Source organism: Notamacropus eugenii, chromosome 3 (genome assembly GCF_028372415.1).
Source record: "Notamacropus eugenii isolate mMacEug1 chromosome 3, mMacEug1.pri_v2, whole genome shotgun sequence".
Classification (NCBI taxonomy): Eukaryota; Metazoa; Chordata; class Mammalia; order Diprotodontia; family Macropodidae; genus Notamacropus; species Notamacropus eugenii.
Genome location: NC_092874.1, coordinates 163,327,677 through 163,339,863, shown reverse-complemented (window position 1 = coordinate 163,339,863; position 12,187 = coordinate 163,327,677). Strand labels below are relative to the sequence as shown.

Below are 12,187 nucleotides of genomic sequence, written 5' to 3'. Positions count from 1 at the left end.
TTGCGGTCAGTCATATTTGGACTTGATATAATGGGGAAAAATCCTATTAATTAAAACTACAAATGTGGAATGGATTACATTGGAAAGTAATGGATTCCCTTCTACTGTAACTCATCAAGCAAAATTTGGATAACCACATGTTGGATATCTTTTTATGGGGATTCATACAGCATCATCAACTTTAAGTTGGAAAATATCTTACAGCTCATCTAGGACAAAGTTCTTCACTTTAACAGATGAAGAATCTGAGACTTAGAGAAGTAAGTGATTGTTCCCTGGTCACACTAGGATTTGAACTAAAGTCTTTTGACTTCATATCCAGTGTCTTTTCTACTGCATGATGCTATTTCATGTACAATCTGGATTAGATGCCCTAAAAGATTCCTTTCAACCCCCCCCCCCCAATCTATGATACTATGATATTTTCGCTTTTCTTTGTTGAAAATCTATTGTACTATGATGTATTCTCTTTAGGAGGGGAATATCTTTGCTTTATATATGGTCCTGGGATGTTTTATTTTCATCATTAAAGACGGAGAGAAGGATACAGTTTTTTTTCCAATTTCTTAATCCAATTGAGTCTAAACATGCAAAACACACTCCAAAAAAATGGAAATCTCATGCATGTTGTTTGGTTGTTTCAGTCATGTCTGAGTCTTCAGGATATCGTTTTGGGGTTTTCTTGGCCAATGTCTTGGAATGCTTTGCCATTTCATTCTCCTGCTCATTTTACAGTAGAGGAAACCAAAGCAAACAGAGTTCAGTGACTTACTTGCCCAGGCTAAATGTCTGAGGCCAGAGTTGAAATCAGAAGAGTCTTCCTTACTCTAGGCCCACCATTCTACTCACTTTACCCCCAAGATATTTTGTTACAGGAAGGACAGCTATTCATATCTGACATTGCACCTGCATGGCCATTGTCCTGGGTGTTTTATGCTCCATGCACAGGGCTACTCCCACCCGCGGCACAGGATCATTTGCTTGCGCTTACTTGGGTAGCATTTTGTTCCTCACAGTATCAGAAATTCAGCAATCACTGAAGAAAATAAGCTCTTTTTCCTTCATATGACAAAGTATAAATTATTTAAACACTTGCATCAACCAACTATAAGGGAATTACTTTAGTCAGAGATGTGTCTTGGTTTTAGAGAGGTTAAATGACTTACCCATGGTCACATGGCTACTATGTATATCAAAGGTATCACTTGAACCTATGACATTCTGACTTGGAGTTGGGCTCTTTAGCTACTGTACAAAAACTCCTCCCATCTCTTACTAGCTCAGAAAACATTTTTAATATTATTATTTGCAACAGAGTTACCAATTTACATTGGTAGAGGACATTTGTCTTTCTCCAGGAACTCCCTACATCTACAAAACAGCAGTTCCAAATAGGAAAAAAAAGTCTTTTCTTCTTATCCTGACAAACACTCCATACAATTTGGATGAAAGAACTATTCTAAAGATCTGCATTGCATTGCATTTCAAGTCTCTTTTCATAGTATACATGTAATCTTGATATGTTGGTGTTATTAGCACCAATCAAAGCATTGGAATGAAATTCTTCTTTCTATATTTAATTACAGAATATAGCTATTAGAACTTATAGAATATGGATATTACTTATTAACCATAGTCATTTCCAAGCCTATCTCTAGTATGCTATTCTGTAAATTAGTAATTGATATGGTAATTATGGATTTTGTTAAAAATTAAAATGAATCTAACTCAAGAAAAAAAAGAATGAAGTTTCTTGCCCTTGATTCAGTGACTAGCATTAAAATAGCATATGAATGAAAAATGAGTAAAGCACTCATTATTAAGTGCTTATGTATATGAAACACTGTGTTAATCACCAGAACTATACATAGAAAAGTAAGATAGACTCTGCTTTCAAGGAACTCAGAAGAGGGAACAACCTATATAAGGTTTCAGCTGCATTTCAGATGGAAGAAGCCTGTTTAGTCTTTAGGTTTCAGCAGTATTCAGATGGAAATGTTTCTAATCTAATAACATTTCCAGTAGAAAAAAATCATATCAGTCTCTGACTTTGAATCTTTGAACAACACCAAGGACTCTTGTGACAAGAACTTTATTTTCTGAGTCTTTAGCTTTGTGTAGAGCACCTGTGAGAGTAGAAGCCGGGCTACATATCTACAGCTGGTGCTTCTCAGAATGATCATTGGAAGCACTTCTATTCCTGTGACTCTCAGATTTTGAGGGCAGATGATGCTCAAGGTGGTGATCTGCCTGGCACATGCTGCCTCTTGTGTCTTACTTAGGATGCCTTACTGCTTCAGTAAGGTTGGCATACTTACCCTTTTTTTGACACTTAGTAGTTGGTGGGAATGACTGGCCGCTACTCCACAGGAGCTCCTTCCCCACATAATGGTTGTTAGGCCTTAGCTGAAATTAGAAATGTATTATCTGGCCCAGGGGTTTCCCATGCCTTCTGTGCCTGTCTCTTGATCAACATATGATTCTAGTGGTGTTGAGAAAGCTGGGTCTTCTCCCCACGGTGATTTCTCCTCTCAACAGTGGCTATAGGAACTGGTCTGGAAGGAGTTTTGGTGGCTTCGACAGCATGTCTTTCTCTTTAAGTTAGGATGATTTTTTTTCCTTTTCATGATGGACTTTCTAGCAAATTGGAGTTTAAGTAAGCACTTTCTTGATATTTCTTGTAACCAAAACCATTCATCACAAACTAATCATTTTGAAACCTTTATTAATATCTTTCTAGTGTCACATAGAAAAATAAATATGTGATTAGTCATACATTAGAATGTTAGAATGACTTAAATTCTAATTTGTGAATTTAGTCATAGATGATTTTATGTTTTCTTGTGATTCCATAATAAGCATGTGTGTAATTTTTCAACATTTTATCCCTATGGTCAGGCTATATCTCAAATAATTCATATTCATTTATGTATCTGAGACATTTGTTGACTCTTTTGACAGTTTTAAATCTAATCCAGAGTGTGTAGTTAGAAATATAATTTTATGCTGGTATGTAGTCATACTTATAGAATATAATTTTATAATTAGAAATTAAACTCTGTATTGATATAGTAATGATTTATTAACTCAGTAATTTTAACTTTAGAAATGGTTTTAATGTCTTATTCAAAACCAAAGGGAAAAAGAGAGCTTGGAATTTTTATAGTTTGTTTATTTCAATAATTCATTATTGTAGCAGTTCATATCTTTCATTAGCATATCATCGATTATTAAGTTCTTTTAAGCCAGGCATTATGAGCCGAACAAATGCATATAAAGAAGTGCTGAAAAATGAACACTAGTGATAATGGACTATCCAACTGAACAAGTTGTACAGTGGCACTTAATGGAGAATTCTTTTTCCTAAATATAGCACTATTAAAAACATAAATAAGAACAAATGATTTGCTCATGGGAATATATTTTATAGCATCCTTTTTTACATCTTTGCAAAAAAAATCATTCTGTTTCACACTTTTTTTATTTTGCTTTCTATGCCAATGTTTAAATTTTTTTTTTTTTTAATTTACAGCTGATACTTCTAACAGGCTTTAATCGGTTTGGAATGGCATTTGAATGGTGATTTTGTGTCCTAGACATATAAAGGATACAATGTAATTATAATTATAAATGAATTTGCAATTGCTCAAATGCTGATTTTGAAGTATAAGTATGTTTTGAAGCCAATTTTCAAATAATATTAGGAATTTTCTTTTAGTCTTATTTCCAGTGGCCATTTAGGAAGGTTACATAAATCTTGACTATTTTGTCTTTTGGAATTTGTGACTACAATAGACTATGAATAGGAATGCCTTTTCTATTAATATGTTTGACCAGCAAGTTGCAGAAGCTGAAGTTTCAATCAATAATTTTACAACTGCAACCAGAAGAATTAAAAATCCTCTAGTACTTTGACTAATCCACTTTCAAGAAATGTTAGTTTTGTTATCTTTGGTGAAATTAATCCACCCTGTTAAAGATCTCACCAGGAGATGTTTTCCTTCTGGATGGTCTAAATATTGGTATGTTCTATTTAATACTATTTATCATGGTCCTGATCTCAGTGTCCATGGTAATTTTAAACAGCTTTTATTATTTTCATGTTTGGAACAGGGAGAGGGGAATCACTAGTCAGCAACCACTTCAAGTGCCCTTTTAATTAATTATTATTCATTTGAATTCATCCACTTGATTTCTAATCTCTTTTCCTTATTTCTGTCTACTACCTACTAGTACATCTTTCATATCATAGGGAAAACTGCCTGGACAGTATAATTTTTCACTCTAAAAATGAAAAATATTCAGAAATATACTGTCCATTTGGCTTTCGTAGTGATCACTGGTATATATTTGAAGGAATCACTGTTTGTTTATTTGTATCAAAAGATGGCAAACTTAACTAAAATGACAAAAGTTGCCAAAGACATTGACAGGCCAAGGCTCAAAATTACTCATATTTCTCTCTTACCTCTTAATTTTAAGAGTGAACTTGTAAAGAAAAAAATTGTTCATTAAGTAGCTTGTTAAACTTTGACTATATGAAAAGCTAGGTACTGTGGGTAATGCAAAGACATTTTTAGTGTCCAACTGGCTTTTCTAATAATGGCAGGCATAACTCTGAGGAAGAAAAAATACTGTTTTTTAGGTGTTTTTATAAAATTAATTTTGTTTATAAAATTTAATTTAATAAATATATTTATAAAATTTAATTTACAAAATTAAATTATGGTGAAACTCTCTAAAATGTTACATCCCCGCTATCATATAAATCATATATATTTTCAATATGATGGATGATATAAATTATAAAATTAAAAGAAGACACAAAATAAAATCTAAAATGTGATGTGATAATTAAGTTTTTATTAGGACAAGGTCATTAGGAAAAAAATGAAGACAATTTATAAAGCTTTCTCAGTGGACATTAGATATAGGAAGGTTATCTATTTTTCTCTCCTTTCTGTGAACTTTAACTCTTCACTTTTAGCATGTGGAAACAGTTTTGTTTCAGGCCTTTCTAGGCAGTGCTATATGTGAATTTGTTCTGTTAGTAGAGGGAGTACAAGAGAAAAATCTGATGAAATTTGCAGTTGGTGGAAACTAAAAGTAGTCATTTGCTCAGCAGTGTAAATATAAAAGCACACATTAAAAATGTCTAAATGATGAAAGGTTTCATTGTTTATATTCAGTTAAATTTAGGATACCATGCACCTTGCTAGATGTTGGAGGGTTTTATGAAAAAGAAATTAAATAGATTTAGTTCCTATTCTTGAGAAGTTTACAGTCAAAAGAGTTGAAGGCAGGGAAATGGATAAGTTCTGATGTAAGGAAGTTTGTTTTCCATAGGGGAAAATGGAAGTTTTAAAATATTTGATTTACCAATGGATATGCATTGTATGTGGTATTCATAGCGTGCTATTTAATTTTTTGATCATGTAGATAAAAGCATAGATGACTTACTCGTATATAAAGATGACAGAAACCTGGAAGAGGTTGCTAACACGCTGGATAACAGCATGTGTACAGATCTTGATGTGTTAGAATGTGGGCTGAATCAAATAAGATCAAATTGAATAGGGTGAAGGGAAGGAGAAGGGAATGTTTATTTAGAAAGAGGTCACTGGTGACCTTTGAAAAAGCAGTTTGATCAAGTACTATGAAAATTGGTTAGCTATTAAGTAATTAATAGCTATCAAAGAAGTGGAACTACTCTTGCTACTTCCTTCTGACAACATTTTATTTCTCGAATTGATGGTTCATTTCATTATTTATTATCAGTAATACCTTATTTATGAAAATATGTCATATCAACATTAATCTTCTTTTTAAACAATATTTTAACAATACAATGTGATTATGAATTCCAAAAGAACAATATGAGTGAAAACTAAAATTTACACTGCTAAAATTTTTGTGATTTAATACTCCCCAATTTTATAACATGCATTATTTAGGATTCAGAGTACATTAAATTGTTAAGGATACTGAAAATGTTGCAGAAAAACACAGCTAATATCTGATATCAATTGATATTATAGAATCATTCTATAAATTCTGTAGTCAGGGTATTTCTTTAATATGATGAAATGATATGTGCTAGGCTATTATTTCTGTCATCACTGTGGTAGTGTTTTATAACTATTTTGCTGTAAGTGAACTTTTGCATATAGCAAGATGTGTAACAAGAAGATCAAATATATATTTTATAGTTTCTTCTGTGGAAAAATCATGTTCACAAAGTTCCTGGGGGTAAAAAAAAATAAAATAAAAGAGACAACATGATGAGAAAGATAATAAATTTAGAATAGTTTTTGAATAAGCACAAGAAAGGCCATCTAAATAACCTAATCATTAAAGAAGTAGATGATTCCATCTAGAGAGAAATTTAATAGACATCCCTTGAAGTAACTGTGATGGTCCTGGAATTTATCCCAGCGTTTTATTATCCCTTAAGACCTTTGCACATTTCAACATCTGGTTGCATTATTCACTATATGTGATCTCATGATGTTTTGTGATTTGTAGAATGCTGTAGGTACTCTTGTGTACTACCTCTAGTAGGGGGTATGTGGAGTGTTCAGGGGGGCTAGCACCTCTGGTGTGAGGTCTTGCTGAGCTCTTTTCAGGGCTGCTTATCCACCTTTGGTGTTTTCTTGGCACTGAACTCTCCACCTATGGTTTTATGAAGCTGTAGCACGTGTAACTGTAAAAGCATACCCATTTTTGGTGGCATTTTTGTATATTTCCTCCTTGAAGAAACAATAAACATACCTACCGTGAGCCCCTCCATGCCCCTTTGGGTAGCATTCCATTATAAGACTTTTGCAAACCTATTTTGTCATGGATCCCTTCAACTGTCTGGTGAAATTTCTGAATGCCTTCTCAGATTGTTTTTAAGACCATGATTAGATCTTACAAGCCTCCAATAATATAACAATTGATGGTTTTTCTTTCAGAAGATATTTGCCATGTTGAATCATTCCCATATTTTGTAGTCTATATTACCCTCAAATGAAGTATTTGTAAAGCACTTAGCAATGTGCATGGCATATAGTAGGTACTTATTAAATGCTTGTTCCCTTCCCTTTTAATTCTCTTTATAGGAGCAAAATTTATTGGAACTTTTCCCATACCGGATACATACAACCAAGATGATGATAAAATATATTTCTTCTTTCGTGAATCATCTCAAGAAGGTAGTACCTCTGATAAGACTATATTATCTCGAGTTGGAAGAGTTTGTAAGGTAAGATGGGATAAATTTGCTTATTTGAAACAATTTATGTTGTTTATAAGTAACATTTCATTTCCTTCATGCACTGAAAAGAAGAAAAAAGGCTTTGATTTCTGAGTTTTCTAAGCCTAGTAACTACACAAATCTCATAAATAGAAATCATAGAGACCCAGCAGAAGAGCATTAATTTAAATTTTGAAATTAATTCACTGGGTGGTTAAACTAATTCCTGAAGTTGCATGTAAGAGAACTCCAGAAGTCACTACCTTAATTAATTATTCTTTGTGGCACCAACCTAGTATCAATCCTCTAGGTGCCTAATATGTTAATTGCAGTTTACAAAGAGTACCTGAGATTTGAGTCTGAGGTAAATCAATTTCAGATTTCATCAAAATCCTGCCTATAAACATATATCTTTTCATTAGAATGTCAACTTCTTGAGGAAATGGGACTATTTTAACTTTTTTTTTTTTGTTTCCCCTTTATTTTTTCTAACTCAGTAACTGGCACATTGTAAGGGCCTTAATAAATATTTGTTAATTGATTGACTGGCTGATCAATACCCTGAAGAGAAAAATATACTGAATTATAAATGTAATGTTGAAATGAAGATTTTCTGGGTCCTTAACATAGATCCAAGTTTTGAGAAAAATGGGACAGAACAAAGGATTGTTTTTAGTCTCTGCTAAAGTTAATCTTTTTAAGGTTATGAATTAGATGAATGTCATAGGAAATTTAGAACACTATAAAATTATTTTCCTGCTCCTTTTCAATAATTTTATGGAAAGAATAAATCTCCCATTGTCATTATCTTTGGTAAAATATAGATCCCTAGCTTAAACTAAGTTGTTAGCAAATGATGTTTTAAAGTTAATAAGCCCTCTTAGAGGGGATCTTACTTTGGTCTTATACAAACTTTGCATTTTCTTTCCCTTGAGCCTTTGCGTTCTTTGTCTCAAATCTGTGCCCTGAGGTATCTGGACACTTTTAGGGACAGGAATACTTACTTACCATTATAGAACTGAAAGCTCTAATGAAAACTGCCTTTGATCGAAGGCAGCTAGCCAGCACAGATCATTCTTTACCTAGTACTCTTTGGCCACTAGCCTTGCCCACTGATCCCATTTCCCTTAGGGAACAGAATCTCAACAAAGGATCCTGAGTCTTTCAGAATCTTATAGCATTCCTAATTGAAGCCCAGAGACAGGCAGCTGTGACTTAGAGATATTAAAAGACTGTTACTTTACTAAAGCATGCTGAACTATCCCTTAAATTAGTACTTTAGATTGACATTTATTTACATATGTCAGGAAGCAGCTTTATGAAGGGGAAAGAGCTCTGGATTTAGAGCCTGGATTCTAGTATTGGCTCTGCCATTAACTAGGTGGCTAAGTAATCAGCGTCCTTAGGAAAGTCAGATTATTTCCTCATTTGTCAAATAAGGAAGGGTGGGTGTTTAAGTAGATAATCTCCAATATACCCTCTAATGTTAAAATATACATCTTTTTTTAAAATTTCATGGTTATATACAATTTGGAACCAATTGGAAGAACTTTGAATAGTCTAATAATTTTCAGATAAAAGATTCAGTATCTACCAGGCAACTGTACGTTTAAAACTCAGGTTTTCAATTCTTAGCACTTAATTTGGCAAATAGATTTTAAATAAATTATTTTAAATGAATAAGAATTATTTGTGACATAATGTACATAGGGATGGCCCCAAAAGCCAAAGACAGCATAGCTTAAATCTTGCTTTTGGCACAATAAACTGGGTGCCCTAGGACAAATCATTTAGGCTCCCTTTAGTCAAGGTAGCTCTCTAAGACTAGAAATTGCAATGGAGGTATCAATCTATATTGGTAGAAAGAATTTTCTCATTAGAGAGGTTTTTCTTTCCTTATTGGAAGAATCACACACCCGGGATCCCCAGAGCTTAGCACAATGCCTGGCACATAGTAGGCGCTTGAGAAATGTATATTGATTGATTTTTTTTTTTTAATAAGTAAGATTTTCTTCACTGGTTCAGATGCTAAAAATCAAATTCAGGGATAGAATTTTTTAATGTTGATTTAAAAAAAACTTTTATATAAGAATAGGAATTAGATGTTGATTTCCTTCCTATAGGGATCAGCTAAAGGAACTCCCCCTTCCAATGCAGGAGCATCACCTTTTCCACAATTTCCTTAAAGAGTTTCCTTAGAGCAGTGGTGTCAAACGCAAATAGAAAGGGGGGCCTCTCATCTTCACATAAAGATCTTTTTATGCAGTTTGTTGTTAGTTTTAAAATGTAATACTATTTATGTTTTATCATATTTTATCTATATTGTTAAATATTTCCAAATTATATTTTAATCTGAAAAAGCCCACACTGGGGAGTGTTGTGAAATGCCAGCAATGTGGGCCCTATGTTTGATATCCCTGGCCTAGAAAGGTCAATCATTTTCCCACAGTCTCACAGTTAGTACATCAGAAAGAGGACTTGAACCCAGGTCTTATGTTTGAAAACAGTTGCAGAGGCACATCAATCTACTTTATCACATTCGTTTGGATTATTAGATTAAAAAATCCAAATGATTTGTTAAAAGTAGGTCCTAAATTCTTAATCTTGCATGTCTCAAATGTCAGTTTATTGAAAGTAAAATAGAACTGGGAAAAAAAGGTAATGAACTGTCTCAATGAACAATGAATCTTCTTTACTACAGAGAAAAGAGACCACACAACTAGATTTTGACTTGCACTTGTCTGAAGGACAAAAGCCACTGGATTGTGAGATCAAACAAGATTTGATGGATGAATTTACTTTTCCTAAAATAACATGCAGACACACACTCAGAGCACATGCAACATTTAGGTGGAATTGTTTATACTGCTTTGTTTTGGGGACACTAAGTATGTCTCTTTTCTCAACTGACTTCAAGAAACTTCTCTTAAGAATACAGAAATTTCTCATAAATTACTTTCATAGTTCAACTATTGAGTACTGAATGTTAGGTTATATGTTTTGTCTTTGCATTCCTTTAATTTCAATGCACTTTAGCTGTCTTTTTAACTTTAATGATTTGGTGATAAATTGTGGCAGGTGTTAGGTATGTTTGCTTAGAACTGGAGGCTTTTTTTTTGTCAAATAGAAAACTTTTAAAACTATTTGAGTTTGTCTACAAAGCTTTCTTATCTCTATTGTTAGAGAGATTGAAGATTTCAGATGCTTTATTCAGTTTCTGATGAAGAAATTCTCAGTTCCAAAAAAAAAAGACGCATGATTACTATATTTTCATTTTTTCTTTTTTTCTTTCTTTTTCTTTTTTTATTATTTTATTTATTTTTTTTAATGTTCTGCAATCATTACCATAAAACTTAGATTTTTACCCCCCCACATCTACCCCTCATTACCCCCCTCCCTCCCCAAGACGGCATACAATTCTATATAGGATCTACATATACTTTCCTATTGAATACATTTTCACTATAGTCATGCTATGTAGACGAACTAAAATAAATGAAAGAAATCATATAACAAATCAAAACATAATACACACACACACACACACACACACACACACAAACATGCTCTGCTACATTCTGTGAATGAATTCCATAGTTCTTTCTCTGAATGTGGAAGGCATTTTGCCTTAGAAAACCATTGGGAATTTTTTTTTTTTTTAAGTTTTTGCTTTATCACGAAGTTCTAAGTCTGCCAGAAAAAACTCTCGCACACTGTGGTCGTTGCTGTGCACAGAGTTCTCCTGGTTCTGCTCCTTTTGCTCAGCATCAGATTATATAAGTCCTTCCAGGCCTCCCTGAAGTCTTCTTGATCATCATTTCTTATGGTACAATAGTACTCCATTACATTCATATACCATAATTTATTCAGCCATTCCCCAGTTGATGGGCATCTCCTTGATTTCCAGTTTTTGGCCACCACAAAGAGTGCTGCTATAAATATTTTTGTACATGTGGGACCCTTTCCCATTTTTATGATCTCTTGGGGATACAGTCCTAGTAGCGATATTGCTGGGTCATGATTGCTATATTTTCTGCAAATTTAATTACCCTAACAAAATCCTTCTTTAGATAATCAAATTGAAAAACAATAATGCTAATACACAAGCTGAATCACAGAATACCAGTGCTGGAAGAGATATCATCAGGCATTTGGTCCAATCACTTTTTTCCTAAATGTTACCTGTGATTTCCTTGGAGTAAGTAAGGAACTCTCAGAGAGGAAAAACCTTCCTCCAATGCAGATTAGAAACTGCTTTGCAACCTAGCGTCTTAAAGAGTTAACTGGTTAACCAAGATGTTGACTTTCCCAGTGTCACAAAGGCAGTATATATGAGTGATTGAACTTAAATCCAGGTCTTCCTGACTGCAAGTAGTCTTTATTTTTTGCCTAACGCTGCTTCTCTACACTACAATATAATGAGAAAAAGAATCTGTTGTGCTAGTCTGATAATAGGTCATTCAATCTATATCAATTGATTGTAACAATTATAAAAATTCAACAAATCAATTGTCTTATTGCCAGGATAATCAAATATTTATTTGCTCATAAATAGAATTAATGTGTTAATTGTAGGGAGACTTTAAAGCTTTTAAGCCACTGTACAATTTAAAATGGCAAAATACTATTGATACATTTCATTTCCCATTTATCTGATCAAAAAGGTTATACTATTATGTATATAATAGTATTTGATATGTTGCCACTGAATTTAGTAATTAGTATTATGCCTTCCAGTGCCAGTTAGTAAAGCAATATGCTCAAATTCATTTTGTCCAATATTATATGGCATTAGTAGTCATTTTTTTTATTCTTTCTTTCTGTTCTGTTTATACACAAGTGGAAGTTCTAAAAGAAGAGAAAAATTTTTATATTAATGTTACTCATAAGTATACATGTTAATGTTAAAATTATAGAAACATCACCTATTTTTTTTCCTTGTTGTTTTCT

General features: G+C 33.1%; 1 protein-coding gene across 1 annotated transcript in view; it reads left to right on the top strand.

Annotated features, from left to right (window-relative positions):
• Positions 1–12,187, top strand: part of SEMA3D (semaphorin 3D) — a 244,030-nt gene that overhangs the window by 164,612 nt on the left and 67,231 nt on the right. Inside the window, exon 8 of the mRNA XM_072653228.1 lies at positions 7,104–7,246. Coding sequence (XP_072509329.1) covers positions 7,104–7,246 — 143 coding nt within the window. The remainder of the gene's footprint in view (positions 1–7,103; positions 7,247–12,187) is intronic.